The sequence below is a fragment of the Pseudogymnoascus destructans genome (genome assembly GCF_001641265.1).
Source record: "Pseudogymnoascus destructans isolate 20631-21 unplaced genomic scaffold scaffold_3, whole genome shotgun sequence".
Lineage (NCBI taxonomy): Eukaryota > Fungi > Ascomycota > Leotiomycetes > Thelebolales > Thelebolaceae > Pseudogymnoascus > Pseudogymnoascus destructans.
In genome coordinates this window covers 804,533-826,766 of record NW_020167522.1, presented here as the reverse complement: position 1 = coordinate 826,766, position 22,234 = coordinate 804,533, and the positions used below count along the sequence as shown (strand labels likewise).

General features: G+C 49.6%; 4 protein-coding genes across 4 annotated transcripts; 2 read left to right on the top strand and 2 right to left on the bottom strand.

Annotated features, from left to right (window-relative positions):
- Positions 1-5,142: 5,142 nt before the first annotated feature.
- On the bottom strand, positions 5,143-9,600 carry VC83_01563 (uncharacterized protein). Its single transcript, XM_024465238.1, has 3 exons — positions 9,362-9,600; positions 6,170-9,284; positions 5,143-6,119 (listed from the first exon to the last, which is right to left on the bottom strand). Exons 2-3 carry the CDS (start codon positions 9,186-9,188, stop codon positions 5,146-5,148), a joined length of 3,993 nt encoding a protein of 1,330 aa, XP_024327217.1. The 5' UTR covers positions 9,189-9,284; positions 9,362-9,600; the 3' UTR covers positions 5,143-5,145.
- VC83_01562 (uncharacterized protein) lies at positions 9,601-10,395 on the bottom strand. The gene has a single exon (XM_024465237.1). It carries the CDS (start codon positions 10,184-10,186, stop codon positions 9,707-9,709), a length of 480 nt encoding a protein of 159 aa, XP_024327218.1. The 5' UTR covers positions 10,187-10,395; the 3' UTR covers positions 9,601-9,706.
- Positions 10,396-10,652: 257 nt separating this feature from the next.
- Positions 10,653-15,051, top strand: STE20 (signal transducing kinase of the PAK). The gene is made up of 4 exons (XM_024465236.1): positions 10,653-11,618; positions 11,671-13,033; positions 13,090-13,424; positions 13,509-15,051. The coding sequence occupies exons 1-4, from the start codon at positions 10,812-10,814 to the stop codon at positions 13,608-13,610; spliced, it is 2,607 nt and encodes an 868-aa protein (XP_024327215.1). The 5' UTR covers positions 10,653-10,811; the 3' UTR covers positions 13,611-15,051.
- Positions 15,052-17,542: 2,491 nt separating this feature from the next.
- Positions 17,543-18,257, top strand: VC83_01560 (uncharacterized protein). Its single transcript, XM_024465235.1, has 2 exons — positions 17,543-17,560; positions 17,620-18,257. Exon 2 carries the CDS (start codon positions 17,653-17,655, stop codon positions 17,992-17,994), a length of 342 nt encoding a protein of 113 aa, XP_024327216.1. The 5' UTR covers positions 17,543-17,560; positions 17,620-17,652; the 3' UTR covers positions 17,995-18,257.
- The last annotated feature ends 3,977 nt before the right edge of the window (positions 18,258-22,234 follow it).

Here is a 22,234-nt window from a genome sequence, read left to right as displayed (position 1 = left end):
TGAAGCCACTCATCCTCAGCCTCACGGTAAGTGAGACCCAAAACTGCCTGTCTCTCACCACTAGCTCCAACCATCTCTACCTCCTTCTCCCCCCAATCCCCCTCATCCCCCTCATCTCCCTCATTTCCCCCATCTTTCGCTTCTAAACTCGCTGGGCCCCATGCTGGTGAGGCAGCACCAACAGGGCAGGGCGCAGAGACAACAAGGCGGGGCGCAGAGACGACGAGGCGGGGCGCAGAGATGACAAGACGGGGTGCAGCAGGAGGAGGACGACCAGCAGCGACACCAGAACCAGCAGCGCCAAGGAAAGAGCACGACCCTGTACCCGTAAAGTGGGCACAGTTGGTGCAGTGGCCATCAGAGTGGGCAGTAGTGTTTATAGCGCAGCAAGCAAACTGTGCCTTTCATGCAGCGGGAGCAAGCAGCAAGGGCGACAACAGCGTGAGAATGAGCCATTTCAGCTAAAGCTTGACTCTTTCTAGAGCCTTTGAATTGTTGAAAGTCGGCTAGAGAAATATCAGGAGGGCCTTCTAGTATGCGTGGTTGTGCCATTACAGTAGGAAACTTTGATGGCGGTGCCATATTTGCCTATTTTCAAGTTAGTATATAACATAAAATAGTAATTAATAGTATTATAGATAGTACTATTGTCGTACTTACTGATCTTGCATATAGTAACGATGTAGAAGAAAGAAGAAAGAAGAAAGGAAGGGCAAAATAGTGAGGTTATAGCTTAACATCATAACAGGCGTTGATAGTACTACAATAAGTAGTACTATCAAAACAATAGTACTATAATAAGTAGTACTATCAAAGCAATAGGGGTAACTTAAACACGTGATATTCTACACTATTGTTGTCACGTGATGTCCATATTGTTTATATTGTTTATATTGTTTAACGTGGTTGTACACCGAGTCGTGAATGTCACCGAGTCGTGAAACTTTTTTATACCCACCACTGTAAGGTATAATTAAACAACCACAACATGTATTAAAACTAAAACTATTCAGAATCTGATGAGCTAAGTACTTCTATGACCTCCTGACAAGTTCGTGCATTATGGCCAGCCCCCCCGCAAGTGCCACAATGTCGTACACCTGGTTGCCCCTCATTCCTACCAACCCCTCCAGAGCGCTTCTCGCGATTTATTTGCTCCATAACTGCCCTTTGGGACAAATCATCATGTGCATCCCCTACAGAAAGTGCACACCCTTGATGGACACGAGACTTTTTAGCCCTCTGGCGTTTGCTAAGAGCTTCGTTTGCTGCTCGAAGGGTGCGGACTTCAGCTGACAATAAAGTCATTTCATGTGCCAAAATCTCTGTCCCTTTAGCTAATGCAGTAACAGTAGCAAAAATGGGGGTTGGCGAGCTTCCTTGGTGCCGTGCAATGCGATTTTTAACTAGAGTAGTCTGTGAGAGAGCATCTATTGGGTTGCGAGGCGTTTGAGAAACCCAAGGATCAGCGTCTATAGAGGGGGGTCCTGTAGGTGTAGGAGTCCGCAACTTGACGTCTAGCTTTGAAATGATTACTTGCAGATCAAAGGGCACTAAACCAGCTCCGCGAAATCCAGCTTTGGCGTTTTGAGTTGTTATTGACTGGTTATAAGCTGCGTGGAAAGCTATAAAAAACTCAACCTTTGTAATATGGTTTATATGAGCCTTAATAAAGGTCTCAATTTGACGCCCATACATGCGTTTAAGAACACTAAAGCACCCAACATCAAGTGGCTGAGTTAGGTGAGATGAGTGAGGAGGTAGACAGAGAGTTATGATGTTGTTTGCTTTGCAATATTCCTGAAACGCAGCTGATTCATGACTTTCATGCCCGTCTAAAACCAACATCCGATATGGTCCTTTTGCACGACTGCAAGTATGTTTATCGAAATGATGAAGCCATTCTAGACCTGTCTCGTTGTTGGTCCATCCATTGCTTGTTGGTTTAATTACCCAATTGTGAGGAAGGCCGCCTTCAGTATACCAACTTGAAAGGTGACATTTCCCTTGAACTACTAAAAACGGAGGGATACTCCCGCCTTCAGCATTCACACAAACAATTGCTGTAGCCCATTCCCGATTGCCAGGCTGAACTGCCTTGCCTCTGCCACATCGATCGGCGCGCGTAACAACTAAAGCTGAGCTAATAACGCCCATCATGAAGCCCGTCTCGTCAAAGTTGTAGAAATCGCAGTCTTGGATGCCGTACTTTGCTCTCATGTTCTGCACAAGTTGAAACCACGCTCCAATAAGCTCAGGATCTTCGCACAAGGCTCTTTGAAAGTCATAAACGCGATTAAAACGCGTCTTTAACTCGGGGCGGCGTTGTATAAATCGATATGCCCACCGCGTCCCAACGTGCTTTCCCCCACGCAATTCAAGGATATAATTTGCCATATCCTCCACACTAGCAGGCCGAGGTGCAAATCCTCTTGCATCCATATCCAATATATTTCGAATAATCACTTCCTCTTCTAGCTCAGTCAATTTATGACTATTGGCTTTGGTTTCGCGTCGAGAAGGTCGGCCGGCCATTCTATCAGTAAGCGTAGAATAAGGCACTTTATATAGTATTGATGCAGACCTGCGATTAAGCGATTTACATGTTTGAAGAGCCTCAATAGCTAGAATGATTCGCGCTTCTTGGGTTTGGATTTCCATTGGTAGTTGTGGAGGAAACGCGTGTTGAAGTTCGTAGGTAGCTAAGTAGGGAAAAGTTCACGACTCGGTGACATTCACGACTCGGTGTACAACCACGTTATATTGTTTATATTATACTGTATTGCCAAGCTTTATTAGCGCCATATTGTGACAATACAATATGGCCTTTGGCCGTATTGTGGCAATACAATATGGGAATTTCCTAGCAATATACTGCCAAGCCGCACTATTGGCAACACTGGATATCACCGAGTCCTACAGTATCCATATGACTGAAATAAAAAGGGAGAAGACGGGCCTCTCACTTTACCCATAACGATGAGAGACCCCCAACCCCGAATCACTCAAAAAAGGGGAGAGCGATGGAATGACGGTTCAACTCCCTTACGAAGCTCCCGGTGGCAACATAACTCTCCTCCCCACCACCTAGGCAGGACACAAAAACAACAATAATGCTTTAAGTTGAGACGTTGAAGTGGAAAAGAAACATGGGGCATTCACACCCTGAGCGGTGTCGAAGGAACCTCCCGGGCAACAACTTCTTCAGCAACGTCGCTAATAGCATGAGGGTGATTCTCGAAAATAATGCCATTTCCGATGTTAAATGCACTTTGAACCTCCCCCACATGCTTGAGTAGCCCTATTATCGTTCTAACTGTATTCTCCACACTAGCATGCAGAAAATACTCGAGGGTTTTCTCATTTGCTATTGGGTGTAGTGACATCCTGTTTCCCAGGCCAGCAAGGACACTTCGACTCTCAAAAGCGCGGCTATGAGTAGGGAACGTGCTGTTGAGTTGACCAAAGACAAACTTTTGTTGGTCTAGGAAGTCTGTCCATGGCTTCAGATTCGTTGGACACCATTTACCACGTGGATTGGTGATAAGGGCCTTTTGACGTCAGTTGTGGATTTGTTTCGACTATAAATATGGAGAAGACGGAGTAATGGCAAGCGGTAATATATTCATCAAGTGTCGTGGGTCGTGTTTGTTCTTTTACTTCGTCGGCAAGTTGTTTTTCTGCGTCGGCGCGCTGGTTTGCTTCGTCGGCACGTTAGTTGGCACGTTGTTTTCTTCGTCGGCACGTTGTCCAGCTAGTCGTAGGAGCCTTTCGAGCTCTTCTACAGTTCTCTGCTGCGCCATAGGGTCTTGGTTTGGTTTGGTTTGGTTTAGTGAAGGGCGTGGATGAAGAAGTAAATCTTGAGAAGTAAGAAGGTAGTAGACGATCGAACACTACACACAAATTGTAAAAGAGCCTTTGGCTGGACAGGGTAGTGGGAAGTCACGTTACGGATACGTACATAGAAGACTCTGTATTGATTTACGAAGACTGAACGCTGACCGACCCTCCTCTAGAGGTCCGCGTTCCTACTATATACGCCTACCTCACAAGAACACATATTTTGATTCTCTTAGGGTTACTGTTTTATCTTCATGTTACGACACACGAACGAACGAACGAACGGACGGGATTTTGATTGCTTGGTTGATAGGTACGGTGCGATTACTTCGAAAGGAAAGGAAAGGTTTAAGCAGAATTAGAACAGAACGAGTTGAGTCACGTGCCAATCCCTGATCGTTCGCGCAAGTACGTTGACCTACCTGGCACATGATCCAAATAGAGTACTACCAAAAGATAGTATGTGGAACGTCCAGGTTGAGCTCAAAGATGATGCCATTCCCAGCTTCCAAATCCTAATTCTCAATATAAGTTTGGGAACCAATTTTCGGAGGCGGGCTAGTAATTGGTCATTGGCAATTGAGTGCCAAAAGCTGGTTACGGCTGCACAGATTTCTGTTCAGCTATGGCCAGCTTTGAATTACTGTATAACTTATAGTTAGTGTATAGATTAGTAATATAATTAATTCAACGTCAATCGAGTCTACCATCAGGGCCTTCTACGATCCCGAGCTGACACTTTCCGCTGTCTTCTGGCCCGGTTTCATCACCCAGGAGAAGACCTTAGGTGGGGGCGTGAAGTTTATGTTCTTAATTGACGTCTGGGCGCTCGAATGTCTGGTCTTGCCAGGCCGTTTTGGGACCTAAATCGAGTTGGTCGGTCTAATGCCGATATTCCGAAAGCTGCGGCGCTCATTGTAGTGAGCACCGTCATTCTCGGGCCAGGTGCTGCCCTATGTGCGGAGAGAAGAATTGAGCAAAGAAGATAGCATGATAGAGACGAGATGGCGATGACTAGGCGAAAGAGCTCATGAGGGACATGGTGGTTTTTAAATACGTGTAATTAAATGGAGAAAAGTTTTCGAGAACGATTTTAAAAAGTGCACAACGTGCTATCAGGATTGGAAATTTTGTCTACTGGTCTTTTTCTGTGCTCCCCAAAAATCCCTTCCTGCACCCTCTTAAACCAGCACCCCCACCAGCTCCTAATACAGCCTGGCTTTTACCCGCTCTCTTACAATCTACCCCCTGCCCCCTCCGCTCACCAACCCCTATCCCATCCTCCCATCCATCCCCCCCAGCCCTCTATCCGCGCCTATTAACCGACTGCGTAGACCCCTCCTGCACAGCCTTCAGAATCAACTCCTTCGCGATCTGCACCCCCTCCTCACTCCCACAAATCTCAATCGCCCCCCTCCCCTCCCCGCTCTTCGGAACATCAATAGTGCACCCGGACTGCTTCCTAATAGCATTGACCTTCTGTCCGCCCTGGCCAATCACATAGCGGTACAGCCTTGGGTCTGGAAGCCCCAGGTAGCCAGTCGTAGTAGTCGCCTGTGCCTGCTCGATCGCTGCAGCAACAGCAGCCTTGGCCTTGGCAACCGCCTCTGCGTCTCCGCGCAGAACCCACGGGATCTCGCCCTCGATCTCAACAGGCGTGCAAACGACGGTGTGGAAAGTGTGCGAGTCCTCGCCCTCCTCCTGCGCGTCGGTGATCAGCGGCAGCGGTGCGTCGTTAGCGGCCTTCTTGGTAGATGGTTTGGCGGGGAGCTTCTGCCCAGCATGGTCGACAGTGACGTCGTGCTCGCGCTTGAGGACATGGAAGAGCTGGCCCCCGTTAGCGGCAGCGTGGTGGTATTGCCTTGGAACCATGATAGTCTCGCCCTCGTCCTGCTTCGTCAGCTCGGCGATGTGTTCAGCAGCGACAGCCACATCGGCGGGGAGACCAGAGATCTTGATTCCAGTCTTGCCGGAGTCGCGTGCGGGGATGTCGAGAACGACGCGGAATTGCGATTCGAGTGCCTTCTTGGCGTCGCCGCCGCGGCCGATAAGAGTGCGGTGCTGGGCGGTGGGGACGTCGATGGCGGTGGTGGTTTGCGCTTCACGGGTGGCAACGACGTCGAGCATGGCGGCGATGATCTTGTCGACGACGGCTTTGTTGCCTTCGACCTTGATCTTGTTACCGTCCTCCTCGGCGCGTGGGAACTGCACTGTGCGTGCGAGTTCGCGACGGTCGTCGGAGCCACCGGCCTTGACAATGATGTCGCGGAGGTTGGAGCCTGGGATAATCGTTAGTTATGGTTTTATACGAACAAAGGAGCAAACATACCTCCTGCACCGATCAGGGTACGGTGGTGCTTCTTCTCGATCTCAACAGTCTTAGAGACTGTGTCATCAAAGACAGCCTTCTTCTCTTCGATCAGCTTCTTAGCAGCGGCAACCTGGCTCTTAGTGCCCTTAACCTGGATCTCAACAAGACCAGTTGCGCTCTTCGCGTCGCGGGATCCGGGGACATCGATCTTTGCGCCGGTGAGCTCACGAAGCTCATCCAGTGCCTTTCCGCCTTGGCCAATGAGCGATGGAACCTGGCTCTGTTGCACGTTGACGGTGGCAGAGAACGAGTTATCCTTCAGGTACTGGAGGAGCGAGAGGATCTCGTCGCGGGCCTCACCAGCACCCTTGGATGGACCCCTGACGATAACCTCATCCTCCGGCTGCTGGCGACGTCCCGCTCTTGGCGCGGTAGCCTCGCTGGCGGCAGTCTCAGACTGGTCATCCCTGGCAGGGCGAGCGGATTTCGGGAAGTGGATCTGAACCTTGTACCTGGTCTGGAGCTTGTTGATCTGGTTACCCTGGGCTCCGATGAGCTCCCTGTGGTACTTCGGCTCGACCTTCAGGATGTGGGTAGACTCATCCGCCCATTGCTTGCCGAGCTTCTCGATGTGCGACTTGGCGGCCTCGGCCTTGGCCTTGGGGCCCTTAAGCACGACCTTCCCGTCATCAACCTGGATCTCGACGTCGAACTTGTCGCGCAGCTCGCGGATGTTGCTGCCGCCCTTGCCGATGAGCTGGTTGGCATACTTCTGTGGGAAGTCAAAGCCCATGGTGAAGCCGCGCTCCTTCTCGTCCGAGATCTCTTGGACGACGAAGTCATTGATCTTGGCCACGAGGTCGTCAACTGACGAAGCTGGTCCACGGAGGTTGACGATGCTGCCGGTTGCGTTGACACGAACGGGGATTTGGTCCGATGGGCGAGCCGCTTGCTCCTTCTTGATGAATTTCTTTAGTCCATCGTGGAACTTGAATGGCACGTCGACAGACCCGGTCTTAATTTCCTCTTGTCCACTGACGATGTTCAAGATGTAGTCCCTGGCCTCCTGGAGGCTCTGCTGGAAGGCCTGGATCTCAGCAGGTGAAGGCTGGGTACGGGGAACCTGGTACTCCTGGTCTGTTCCTGACGGGCCCTCAAAAACGAGTAGGACGGGGGAGGTAGAGTCTCTATCATCCGGGATAACAGTGTAAACACCGAACTCCTCCTGAACCTTGGGTACGACCTCGGAACGCAAGTGCTGGTGGAAAAATGGGTCTACAGGTACGTTCGCCATACGCGATGGAGGGTGGCCGTTCACGATGCTGGTGATCTCAGACTGTGCGCGGATAGTGTTCTTTCCGTCACGGGAGTACAGCTCCCAAGGAGCCACACCATCCCGGAGAAGTTGGGTCACGATGTGGGCATCGTGCTGCCTCTCGAGGCGCTCGATCTCCTTGCGGCGCTGCAAGTACCTGGTGACGTTTCTCGCGTGTGCGATGGCGCCTTCAGGAGCATTGCGGTGCTGTCTGGAGATATCAACATTGGTGGAGTGCATGCTAGAGGCTAAGTCCATGGCCTTATCGACACCCGATTGCAGACGGTCGGAGGGTCCAATAATGGTGATCGTCTCATCCTCGGAATCCTCAGGCAGGATAATCGCGCATCCGGTGTCAGCCAAGAATTGCTGAACAGGGATACCGCGGTCTCCAACAATGAACTGGTGACGTCCCTTGTTGATCGCGAGTTGTTCGATAGCCAATTGCCTGCGAAGCTCCTGGGCCTGCTGCTCAATAAAAGCTCTGGCCTGTTGAACAGCTAACCTGTCTCCTGCAAGTGTGATGTGGTTGTTTGGTGCCGGAGGGAGGAAGTTTAATGGCTCCCCCGCGTTAGTAGGCTGTGGTGGGGGCTGGGTCCTCCATGTGTGATGCGCTGGGATATGTGCACGGAGGTTCCTGCCTTCCTCAAGGCTGCTGATTCCAGTATTGTTTGGCCCGGCAATAAAGGGGTAAAGCTCAGCAGGGATTCCACGCATCCTGTGCGTAACAGTAGCTGTGCGCTCGCCGGCGATCTTCTCAACCTCGTGCCTGGCCATCTGGGCAGCGAGAGCATTACCCTCAATGAGGATGTCGACGGTCGCATCATCGTCATCTTCATCGACTGGCGCTGCCGATGGGTCAACCTTTGGCATCTGGATACGGGCACCCGTCTTCTCTTGCAGAGCCTTAATCACCGACCCCCCCTTGCCAATGATATGTGCTCTCGCAGAACGAGGAATTGGGACCTGAATAGACTGCTTGGCGCCAATTTGCTCAACAACGTCCTTGAGGGCTTGCCTGCAGGCATCCTGGGGTCCAACGGCGCTGAACCAAAGCAGGCCAGCATTTCCTGTGGTGACGGTCACAATCGCCTTGGACTTCCTGTTGATATCCTTTAGGACGTCGGCCAAAGGCCTCTTCATCTGGCTCCTGGGGAGGAGCTGGTTCGGCGCGAGACAGATTCGCTCCGAATGCCTTCCTGGGATAGAGAAGTTGCCAGGTCCGCTGGATGGGGTAGACGAAGAGGTTGGTGTCGCAGCGCCTGATGTTGGGGCCAATCCGCCGCCCTCGTGTGAAGTCGACCCATTGGTGCCATTGGTGCCCGTAGAGCTGACAATGGCTGGCTTCTTTCCGTTCCAGATAGATGCCACCGAGGGCGCATTCTGGGACTTGCCACCTTCTAATTCTGGGAATAACTCGTGCGAGCGTGTGTCCAGGCCAGCCTTCTCTTTCGCGGGTTGCTCAGTGGCCTTTTGCTTTCCGGCGGCCTTTGCTGATGCGGTTGGGGCCCATGTGGGAACTGCTTCTTCGGTGTCGTCGACAGCTTCTAAGACGCTGGTGGACTTCGGGGCCTCGCCGTGCTTAATGACATCCTCCTCGTCTGCGATCTCCTCTATGGTGGGGTTGTGTGCCTCATGCTTCTGCATGAGCTTCTGGGCGGCAGAGAGCTCAGTCAAGGTGCCATTGGCCACGGGTAGGTTCAAAGCGGTGGGTGCAGCCATTGCGTGTTAATGTATATAGCCTTAAAAGGTGAGATTGATGAAGATGACGACTTGGGAAGTTGGCCGCGTGCAACTGGGTGCCAGACAGTGTCTGGGCTGACAGCATTGTTAGCCAGAGATAAATAATAGAGACGCATTGGAAGGCAGCCTGCAATGGTGGTAATTGTACGTACAGAATATAGGGGTTTTGGGGGCGGATTGGGGGCTGGTCAAAGTATTTGGCCAGATGCCTTATGACAGAAGAGGACACGCAGGCGTATGAGGATGGGGAGCAGACTCGGGCGTTTCTAGGACGATTGCATGTAGGGCAGCGGGAATTGAGACGCAATAAGTATACCGAGAGAATATTATCGGGCTTCTGCACAAGCAGCAGATGGGGAAAAGGAGAGAGGCTGAAAGAATATATGAGGTGATGGAAGCGTATTCATTATAATCGTGGGGGAGTGAAGTAAATAAAGCACCACCACTTTCTGGTCCAAACGGCGCTAATGAGACAAGCGAGCCTCTGGAACCCCATTTTACCTTTGTGTGTTGATTGATTGTCTCTGTCCTTTATTGGCGAGCTTTGTCCAACGTCGCCGCCACCACTCGGGATCATTGGCGATCCGAAACATGTGCGGGCGGGCCATGGTGCTGATGCCACGAGGCGCATATTTCGTTAAAACGTCGCCGATGACTTGAAGAGCATTATCTTCGGGCCCATCGCCATGAGTGCGTTCCATGGCAGCTTCACAGCAAACCCATGGTGACCATACGGACATGCGCAACCAGGGATAGTTCCGGTCCGACCCTCTCCCACGATCGCTCACCTCCGAACGGAGAGCTGGTGGTGGTGGAATGGGAGGACGGAAGAGTACATATCGCCTCCGAGATGTGCAGATTAGGCAGTCCATCAGTCGAGAGCGGTGTTGGGTTGGTTGGCCGATGTTCCGAGCTGGAGAAGCCATTTTATTGCACATGACGCCGTTGCTAGGTTGGGAGTGTCTGGGCAGTACCATATCTCCCAGAGAGGCAAGTCGCAATTTATATCGTCCGCACTACTCCATGTAGTCTCTCTAGTAAAGGTACCCAACCTTACTATACAATTAGTGTGCAATTAGTCCTGTTTCTATGTACCTTTTCTAATGTTAGTACTCCGTACACCGTACTCCGTACTCCGTACTCCTAACAGTCCCAAGAGTCTAACAGTCCTAACAGTAAACAGTCCTAACAGTAAACAGTCCTAACAGTACTCGTATTAACATGGCAACCCACCCACTTTACCACCTTTACCTTTTACCTTTTACCACTGTACCACCAAGACTCTGCAACCTCCCAAACGCAGAAAGGAACTTATCCCAATCCCATCCCATCATACCCAACTTTACCACTATTGCCACCAATCTACCGTTTTCTATCCCACTATCCCACTATCCCACTATCCCACTATCCCACTATCCCACTATCCCACTATCCCAACTATCCCAACTATCCCACTATCCCACATCCCACTATCCCACTATCCCACTATCCTCTCTACACCACACTACGCCGCCTTCACCAAGCTCTCAGCTTTGCTCTTCCTCGGCGAGGGAGAGAGAGACAAATTTAAAATCTCGCCTCTCTTCCCCCGTGCGACCTGTCATGGAGGAGATTAAGAGCACAACCCGCAGATTGACCAAGAAACCGCCTCCACACCTCCACCACTCACTCCACCAGTCAGTCTCTCGCGCCTCCGATTCCACCTCCAACTCTCGACTTGACAACCTCTCAATCCACAGTCAACGCAGTTCCACCAGCCTACAACGCGCACCCTCTGCGCCTTTTCCGCGCACGCATAACAACAACTACTCTGGCCACGTGCGAACGATAACGTCGCCCAGTTTCACCGCGTACAGCTCTTCAAACTCGTCTCTCGATCGCCCCGACGGCGGTCCATCCCCAATCCTGGCGGGAAACGAGCTACACGCCCCCTCGGGGGCGCAGAATGTGGCGAAGCGACACTCCAACCCGCAACCGCGCGGTCTGCTCGAGACATCATCCGAAGAATTCGTCGGCGTGCCGTTTGATGGGACGGGCATACTCAATCAGATGCATGCGACGAAGGCGTCTGGATTCCAGAACTCGCTGCGGCGGCCGCCACCCCCACCTCTCTCGCATACGAGCCCGTTGCCACAGACCACGAGCCCGGCGTTAAGGCAGTCGGCGAGCTTTTCGAACGACCGCAATGAAAAAAATGTATCTGGGACGACGGAGAATCAGATAATTAGTCCGAAGAGGTACTCGGACGAGACGAATCAACCGAAGAATTTCGCTTTGCGCAAGAAGACAGGGTTTTCAGGGTTCATGAACAGCTTAGTTGGGTCCCCGCGGCGCGTTAATATCTCGGCACCAGAGAATCCAGTACACGTCACGCACGTAGGGTACGATAATGACACAGGGAAGTTTATTGTGAGTATATTCGTGACGGGCATGGTCGCGATGAGGCTAATCAATGTTGCAGGGCCTCCCAAAGGAATGGCAGCGATTACTTAACGACAGCGGTATCACGAAGAAGGAACAGGAACAAAATCCACAAGTGGCTTACGATATTGTGAACTTCTACAAGGACAATGCAGGAAAGGCAGAAGATGACACCGTATGGGAGAAGTTCGACCATGCGCGAGCGCAAGACCCGCGGACTCCTGGGACGATGTCCCCGCGGACGACATGTCCCAACCATGTGGCAGCGATGAACCCGATGATAAGCCCGCCTGCGAGTCCTCGATTCCCACCTACGGAAACAAGCTTTGAGAATCCACGGTCGCCGCCACCGGTACCCCGCTCGACGCCGATGATGGCTACTGGGCCCTTTGTTCCAAAAGATACCGCGTTAGTGCCGAGCAGGCCAGCCCCAAAACCGCCAGCCGGTGGTCCAGGCCGGGCTGCTCCTACCCCTCCAATAATCGTCAAAGATATTGGCGTTCCGCAACAAAGCACCGATCTTCCCGCGTTGGCCTACGTCCCTCCGGCTGAATCCCAGAATGGAATGGCTATGCTACCCGAAGAACACCGTTCGCGCTCAAGGTCGAATTCGAAAGCAGCCGGACCATCGCCGTACGCCCCGCCGCCACAGCAACAGCAACAGCAGCAAGCGCAGCCACAGCCATTGTCACCACAGCAGATTTATCAACAGCAAATAGTAAAGCAACAGGAGCAAGCAATGACCCAGGCGCAACAGGTCATGAGCGTGCAGCGCAGCCAGAGCAAGCGCCAACAAACCCAGCAGCCAACCCCGCCCCACTCCCAACACCAACCCGCCCGCGCCGCAGCAGACCCCGATGGCATCCCAGCCCCTAACACGCAAGCGCGGAATGTGCCAGGACCGCGCCCGCGCCAACGCGCGCGACAGAGCACGAGCCTGGATATCATTGACCGACTTAAGAGGATCTGCACAGATGCCGACCCGCGCGAGATTTACAGGAACCTGAATAAGATTGGACAGGGAGCGTCTGGCGGCGTTTATATGGCGTATGAGCGCGTGACTAACCGCTGCGTTGCGATCAAGCAGATGAACCTTGAGCAGCAGCCGAAGAAGGATCTGATTATTAATGAGATCTTAGTGATGAAGGATAGCTCGCATCCTAATATTGTGAACTTTATCGATAGTTACCTTGTTGGTGGCGATTTGTGGGTCACGATGGAGTACATGGAGGGAGGTAGCTTGACGGATGTCGTTACGTTCAATATCATGACTGAGGGCCAGATTGCGTCTGTCTGTCGCGAGACACTCAAGGGGCTGCAGCATTTGCACTCCAAGGGTGTTATCCACCGCGATATCAAATCGGACAATATCCTCCTCTCCATGGATGGCAACATCAAACTTAGTAAGTCCCAATACCCCCCTAACCCCACAATAAACCCCCTGCTAACACCCCACCAGCCGACTTCGGCTTCTGCGCCCAAATCAACGAATCCCACAACAAGCGCACCACCATGGTCGGCACCCCCTACTGGATGGCCCCCGAAGTCGTCACGCGCAAAGAGTACGGCCGCAAAGTCGACATCTGGTCACTCGGCATCATGGCCATTGAGATGATCGAGGGCGAGCCGCCGTACCTCACCGAGTCGCCGCTTCGCGCCCTCTGGCTCATCGCCACTAATGGCACACCGGCTATCAAGGATGAGGCGGCGCTGTCGGCCGCGTTTAGGGATTTCTTGTACTTTGCGCTCAAGGTTGATCCGGATAAGAGGGCGTCGGCTCATGATTTGTTGAGGGTATGTTACTCTCGTTTTTAACCCCCTTTGCCACCGGATTTTGTGCCGGTGGGATGATGAACCCAAGCTAACGATAAGCAACAGCACGACTTCATGAAACTCTGCTCCGACCTCAACCAGCTCTCCCCACTCGTCGTCTCGGCGCGCAAAGCGCGCCAGCAAGAGCGCGCCATGAAGGGGAACTAAGATACCCAGCCTAGCGTTGCGCAATCGCCTGTATCGTGTGCACCCCCTTTTCTTTTGGGGTTCTTTTATTTTTGTGACAGTTTGTTTATTTTTGGAATGCGATTGCAGTCTGTGACAGAGACTCAGCATGGCGTTTTGGGTGATTTGCCATGGGGCACAAACTTCTCAACTCGGATGTAGTGGAGAGAGGAATGAAAGAGATGTGAATGGAGATATGAATGGAGGGTGGAGACATGAGGAGGGGGTGCGGAATACCAAGAACTTTTTCGAAAAAAGTCGATGAGCGTTTTTAAAGAGGAGGTTATTTGAAAAATTTCTTTTGTTTTTGAGAGGATGTGATGCAGAGATGAGGACGATGAGTGGGGGGGAGGTGTATATATCATGCCGTATTACATGGCCTGTGATCTAGGACTGGACCGGACAGGACAGGATGAGGCGGGCTCTCATGAGACCCTTTGGCGGTTCATTTAAGGGTACGATTTTTTGATGGGAGGATATGTATGGAGAATTTATTTGCCCGCCCAAGAGATAGCTGATTGCTGGATGAAAGGGGTTGGGTGGGTAAAAGCTTGGATAGAACGCTAGTGATCATGGATCTAATCTCCGCCCTTTGCTCGCTTTACTTGCTTGATCTATTCTTATTCTTGTGGATGTCTGGGTGTTGCAACTAACTGCTCCCACCTCTACACCATGCATATATCGGTAGGATGTTCTTGCAGCTCACTTGCCACTGATAAGCTGGGCAGTTTTGATACGAACTGCGACTCGCATCTGGAGAAAATGTCAGTGCAGTGCTGAGAAAATCAACGAACAACCGAGTGCGAGCAAGCGAACTGCTTCGAATGCGAGATGTTTGTGGCCGAATCTCATGATTGCAAGGATGACGACGAAGCTACAGCCGCGACGGCAAGAGGGCCACGACAGCAACAGGGCCGCGTATCAATATACCGATGGACCCCACCCCGATATGCACCACACACAAAATCGTGTGCACGCCGCCGTTATCGGTGCCGCTCCACCAATCTCGAAGTCAGCTTCGCCGCATAGTCGGCTGTAGCTTGAAGCGTTCGTGATGTGATCATGACGCCAGGTGGAAATCTTGTAGGCAGCAGCAGATCCACGATAGCAATGGAGCCAGGCTGGGGAAGATAGGTAGAGCTTCTTCTCTCTCGTCATTATCGTTGAGGTACGATATTGCGGGCAGCGCCACGTTGGAGATCATGCTCAAACGGCTCAGCTCTGAGCCCCTCCACAAAGCCCTTTGAACAATACCGATCTTGAATAATTCATCATGTGGGAGGGATTGTTATTACAGCATCTCGACTGGGGTAGCATTATCCATGGTTTATCAGCCCTCCTCCAGTCATAACTAAGTTGAGTCCAATAAGCATTGTTTAAATAAATGGACAGGATACAGAGTACCACAACCAGTAGGGATATATAACCTAGAAAAAAGGATGAGCCACTCTAATGCTTTGAGTGCGTGCCACGTCTAGATGTATAAAAGCTGCTTGTCCTCTTACTAGTCGTAGAGTCTTACGAGGCCAGGTAGGAAAAGACTATGACAGCAAGAGAGCCGCAACAGCGAGAGAACCGCACGACAACGAAAGAACCGCACAATAGCAAGAGAGCCCTGCGACGGCAAGACAGCCGCAGCGAATGTGGGAACGATGCCACCGATTATCCTAACTAAATTCTATAGTTGCTCTCCGTTGAGCCGCCTCTTCATCTCGACCTTTTTGCTTCCAGTCTTCCGAACACAGGTCCTCGTAGGTTTATTAGATTTCTCCAGATATAAATATCATTCAAGTATCCATGGTTAGTGCGGACGCTCACCACTTGCACAATCACTGTTCTCGTAACTATGAGCACCAGTGTCTATTCTCAGGCTCTGACTTGATGGTGTCTATGGTTCCTCTTCGGAGGGTTGGGCTCCACGAGTACGTCTACAAAGGAGGGGTTCTCATCACAAGCTTATTGCGGGTTAACGCACGCTTGCCAGCCATCTCAGAAAGTATAATCTTCTTTGGAGTATGCCTTCTACCTCTGCGAGTATATTACTTCTGCTTGCTCGTCGAAACCAACAGAGTTTCCCAACTGACAGGCAATCATACTGTGCTGTCGTACAGTAGACAGCTTCCTCGTCAGCAACAAAAGCAGCACTTGTGAATCAATCTCATCTCTTTGTTACTACCACGGGCCGAATCGACAATCGCCCAAGACCCACAACCTCTGGAGCTTTGCATTCAGCCCATAGGCCCTTCTTTTCGCCGCAACTCACGCCACAAAACATGTCTTGGGGAAACCAACCGAGGTCTCATCTGTTGGATCTCGAGATGCACACTGCAGTGCATCTCCAAGGAGCTGTCAACCTCGATGGTAACACAGACTGGTTGTGTCTGTCTGTACTACCTTGGGCGTGCGACTCGGGCTGGACTTCAACTTCATTCGGGCTCTGTTAGCGACTGGGATGTACGAGCTGGTCCGAACAGTCAGATGATACAGTGCAACCCTATGAGAAAACAATTTAGACGGACCCGGCAATATGGTTCTGGAGGATGAAGTCGAAGGCCATTGGTGTGTTGCCTCCAATATTCTCGGATTGGAGATGTGATGGTTAGTTGGCGCTGGACTTTTCTCTTCTGGGATTGGTTGTTCATGCAAGGGAGCTTTGTCAGCAGGGATTATCGAAGTCAGATTTGATACCAACGCGGCCATTCTAGACTACCATGCCAACTACATTGTCTCAAGCCGAGATAGCCGCTACCTTAGTGGATTTGATATATCGTGCGAGCATCTTGGAAAGATCCTAGGAAGCACTATCGTCTATCTGTCTCATCTGATAGCGGCAAAATATTTCTCTCTTTAAGACACTTTCTGAGATGCACCCTTACATTCAACGGCAGGGATACAGCTATTGACAGCTCATACAGCATGCGAGGTTGCCATATCCGTTGTTCATACCAGCCAAGAGAGATTTCATTTCCCCCTTCACTCCCATCTCCGGACAAAATACTGGGAACGAATGAAATATGTCCATTTTGATGTCAGGGACTAATGGTTTTAGGGCGGCTTTGCATTCTCCCATCCCTTGAGTCTGGAACGGGAAATCCGATGGGCATCTCCGTTGACTCCTTTGTTTCCCGCAATCTCATTGACAGCTCTCGAACCTCTATTTCATCCCCCCTTGCTTAATGTTCTCCCACAATACTACTTCGCTTACAAGCTTTCCAGCTTTCACGCTTGCATATAAGCGCCCTTGCCTTGCTTCCTGCACTCCAGCTAACAGACCCCATGCTGGCATTCCAGAGTTCACAGTCGAATGCCTCTCGTGCTTGATAACCCTGGGAACCAATCCGTTTAATTAGCTCAGCCGATTGACGTTGCTATTATGGGCGCTTGTTGCCCAATGCTGTGGAACGAAGGAACTATCATGCTCCGGCGGTTAAAATGTAGTACAGTTGGCATGGACAGGGGGCATGAGGGCCATCGGGAATCAAGCTCGTTACCTGTCAACGAGCTTGATTACCGATGGCCCTTTGACCGATACCGGCTTTGGGCAATTGGTATTTGAAGCTATGAGCTAGCTATGGATACGGCCTGGTAACTAAACAAGGAAACGTTACTATAACTCCCTTGGAAATAAATCAGCTTATAAGACATGTGGAGTTTATAGCCCGGCTTTTCAAACTGTAAGGGAATGCGAGGCAAGGACTATAGCACTACATTCATTTACCAGATGTCGGGGGTTTATAATCTGAACTTTCAAGTCAGGAGTTTCAGCAAGGAGCTTGTCTCAAATGTTATGAAAATAAAAATTCCTTGTGTTCTGGAGAAGGCTTCCACGTCACCTTCAATTTTTTATAAATAGTTAAAAATGAGACTGTTTTTTAACTTATTCTTGCTCCGATTTTCATCTCAACTGGTATGCAATTTCACTGAAATATCATGTAAGTTGTAGTACACATTCAAAGATTGATTTAAGTTCCCTGTACTGAACTTACCACAGCCAATAAAATTCAACTCGGCCTACAAACCCACCATGAAGTTCCAACTATCCACCCTTGCCATGCTCGGCTCCTTTGTGGCATTCGCCCATGGGGTCTGTCTCAAAACCAGTGGCAACGCTCATATTGTCCCCAAAACCGGAGATATGAAAATATTTGCCCTTCTCTACAACGATGGCAAGCTTGTTTGCAGTATCGATCGTACCACCTATGACAAGGAAATGTGGTTGGACTGCCATGATGGACACTATTCCGCGATTCCGGATGACCTTAGCGTTGTCGCGTATGCACACAACAAGGTGGATTACCAAATTCCACTCCAACCGGAGAGTGTTGGAGAATATTCCTGGGCCTGGAACGGCCAATTAGGTTGTTGATTTATAGCGCACCCTACTGTGACGGTGGCTCAAGCCAGGATTCAGCGCACACCTATACTCTTCTTAGACATCCCGTGGACAGTGCTTGAGAGACGGGGGGGGGTTGACGTTCCTGACGCTCTTCGGCTCCAGTCAGACAATCATTATTTTCAAATTGGGTACGGATAAACGATTGGAAATGTATCTTTTGAGTCCTGGGAACACACCGCCTCATTTCTCAACTTAGTCTATCATTTCTGGGGAATTTAAATTATACAGCTTCCACATAATATTTTGCTTGTTGCGCCCATGTGATACTCTATCATGCATTCTTGTCTGCGATCCCCTACTCTATCCCAAGAGGTATGCAAGGGCCATTCTGATATCACCGGATATATTCGTGCAATCCAAAAGTCTGAAAGAGCCTGCCTGCGACCTGAGGATTCCTATTAGCAATTTTAGCTGAGAGGGTTTATCTGCTGGTCTCATTTTTTAGTAACTGGCTTATTGGTTGCAGTCCTAGGTGATTGCAAGTTTTCAGTTGGACTACAGTTACTATAAATACAGCTGTTATGTATAGTACCTGTTTAGGCTTTTGGGCGCCTAAAAGTCTAAAGGAGGCTACATCAGTGTGTTAAATAGTATGAACCCGTACACTGCCAAGCACTTTTCCTGACATCATAGAGTCTGAGCGGGTCCCAAATAGGAAAATTTGGGATAAATAAACATTGTGTTACTGAGGTTATTATCATGTTGGTAGAGCAACTATCACGCACGTGCTTTATGCTGGCATGTGCATTCCTTGGCAGTATACGGGCCGTATACTATCTTACACACTGGGCTACATTGACTTGAGGGTTTGTACCAGCTATTTTAGCCGATAGGATTATCTTGTTGGTCCCATTTTTGAGTAATTAACTTATTGGTTGCAACCTTAGTGACTGAAATCTTATACTTGAACTACAGTTGCTAAAGACACTATTGTTATGTATAGTTCCTCTCCAGACTTTTGGGCGGCACGAATATCGGCTTTCCCCTAATAAAGTATCATATTTAGAACCTAGTTACTAGGCCCTAGTAGACAAAAATATATGGTATGAAATTCATCTCAATTATAGAGTGAGACAATTGTTTTAGTTTTGTATTCTTATTATTGACAACAGTACACTGCTCATTGGTATAATTTCCGGACCCCATCTGCACTCCCTTAGAATGGCTATTTGCCCCGCCCCTAGAATGCACCACAATGAAAGTCACTCCTTTCCTCCTTGCATGAGAGCTCCACTCGTAGACCTAGGCCTAGAATTATGTGTCGAGAAAGCAGCTGAAGTGGCTTGAGCCCATACTGTTTCTGTGATATGGTTTTGCGTGTGCATGTCTCATTGATATTGCCCCGTCCTCATTTTGGTCGACATAGTTTTTGAGAGTTTTCAAAGCTATATATATGACCTATATCCTCTATAGAAAGTTAGTTTAGCACTTCACATCATAGAATCAAGGAAATAATCATACCGCCACATTTATTCTCGCAACCAGACCAAAACAGCCCTAGAGCACTCCAGTCACCATGCAGTTCTTCCATCAACTTTTGGCGTTTACCTCGCTCGTCGCCGTTTCTAACGCTTGCCTTATACTCGACGGATTTATGACATCTGACAAGAAAGGGTTTTCGGGAATTCTGAGTGATAACGGCAAAAACGTTTGCAAGTGGAATTGTGATCTTAAGAGTGCTTCTAACTTTGCCACCTGCCTTCCAGGATTTGCGGCCTATATCACAAACGATGCAGCAATCGTTAGCTACATCAATAATGGTCATGAATTTGATTTTAAAACCACCATCAGTGCAATCCCAGCATATCCAGGACTTCCTATTAATTTTAGCGTAAAAGCTAAAAATTATGGTTGCTAGGTATGGAATTTCAAAAACTCGCCCCCCCCCCCCTTTTATTAAAGTACTAACAAATTATAACACGTCACAGATCAGCTGCACCATACCGCGAATTTGTTTTCTTACATTCCATTTTCACCGTTTCATTTTCTCCGATCATTACACGCTCACTCCTCGGACTTCCGTCAAGTTTCTTAAATACAAGTTCGCTGCACCCACACCTCCAACGCAACTACATTCAGCACCCTCTTCGCCTTCTTATTCCTTACGCTTGCTACTTCTCAGCTCCCTGCCCCTTACGCCTTCTGCCCCTTCCTCCCTACCCACTACCCCCTACCTCTTCTCACTTCGCACTTCACTTCTCACTGATTACACTTTCTACTCCTTACTTATCCCATCTACAATTTACCCCTTCTACCCTTCGCTTCTGACTGAATACTCCTACATTTGTCAACATTCAAAACTTCCTTCGGTGAATACTGCATGTTTCCACACACAGCGTCACTTGCAACACACCACCATTTCAGCGCCACAATGAAGTTCTTTCAGCCAATCCCTGCTCTTCTTTCCGTCATTACCTTTTTTCACGCATGCCTGACCTTCGAGGGCCGGTACACCGTTTCTGCTGCTCATCCTAGACAAATCTCTGCAACCCTCAACGATAATGGCAAAGCTACCTGCAGATTCAGCGGCACCATTGACCAAAACCATTACTTCGCCGACTGCATTCCAACATTTGCGTCATACATCTACAGACATTATCCAATATGTTGAACCTGTTTTCGTGTACCAACGACGGGTTGTTTTGGGTTGGAGGTGAAGTTGTGAATTTCAAGACGGAGCGCCCACTTTTGCCGTTTTATCTCAGGCGAAAGCCTACATAACATTCCGCAGTACATTCGAATAGGTCTATCCCACCAAAATCAAATACTACAGTAAGTAGATCATATTTATAATCCTAATGTTACCTAACAGTAAAAGATTTGTAGCACCCCGCCAATGGCAGAACACATTCTGAACTTCTTCGACTCAATCGCACCCAGAGACTTTGAAGCCACCCAGGAGGCGTGCGAGGTATGAATCTGAGGCACCGGCGAGTACAATCATATAATCATCTGACTTATATACAATACAGTCTTTGTGGGGGATTCGGGTCTCGGTCGCTCAATTGGCACTGCTAAGAGCTGCCATCCGAACCTTGGGATGCGATGTCCTGGCGATGCTCCATTGAGCTGTACTCTGTCATGCATGGAGAAGATCCAATACGGCGCCAGACGAATTTATACGACCGAGGACAGTGAGAGATGCACTTTCAATATCATGGTGATGGCTGGATTGGTTAAGGCGATCTGAGAGTTGTACAGAGGGCGAACGCGAACCATTCTCGTCTCTCCGAATCGAGGGGAGCAAACAGCAAATAGCAAATGGCAAATGGCAAATGGCAAATCGAATATGATTTGGGGCATTGTGGAACTTCACGTTGATGCAGGTGATTGATTGCGACGCGCGAAGGTTCAGAACTCGAAGACGTCCAACTAGGCTGCGCACTGGGTACTCATGAGTCGAGTAGTAGAATTTCTACTCACCCAGCTGAGTTACTCACTCATATCCCGAGTATTGTTGAATGAGGATTACTCACTTGCCGGGTACCTAGTATAGGTCTTGGCAACCCAGTTATATCACGTGTTTGATTAGTCATTGAAAAGGGGGTGTGATCGTGACTTCACATTGATATCGATATCGTAAAACGCCATAACTCAATAACTCCATTCCCATGTCGTTGATATCCTATTCCACACTATAACCTTTGCCTTTAGGTACCAGGTTACCAGAAGGTTGCCAGAACTTATCTAACCTTCATTCCTGGGTGAGAGACATTTCCATCGATTAAGCCTACAGCTCCATGATTAAACATCATATCCCGCAAACGCCGAACCAATACCATATCCTTTGCCTGAATTGTCACTCTCTTCGCATGAATAGCAAGGAGATTTGTCACTATAACTGTTAGTATGTCCCTGTCACTATGTTCAAGTATCATACTCTCAAATTCTCGAATGAGGAAGCATTCGGCAGCTTCCTGGAGAGCTAGGATAGCAGATTGCTGGAAGCGAAGATTGGACTTGAAGTCTTGTGCGATTTCCCTAACAAGACGCTGGAATGAGAGCTTTGGAATAATCAGGCGAGTATCAAGTTGCTGTCTTCTGATATCGCGGAGAGCCTTGGTGCCTATATGTTTATTAGAGAGTTCTGGTAATCCTCTGGTAATCCTCTTACCAGACTTTGCACGGCGCATGGCCTTCTGAGCATGATTGTTGCAAGCTTGAGATGAGCGAACTGGAGCTTTTCTTGCTGTGCGCACAGCCTTTTCCT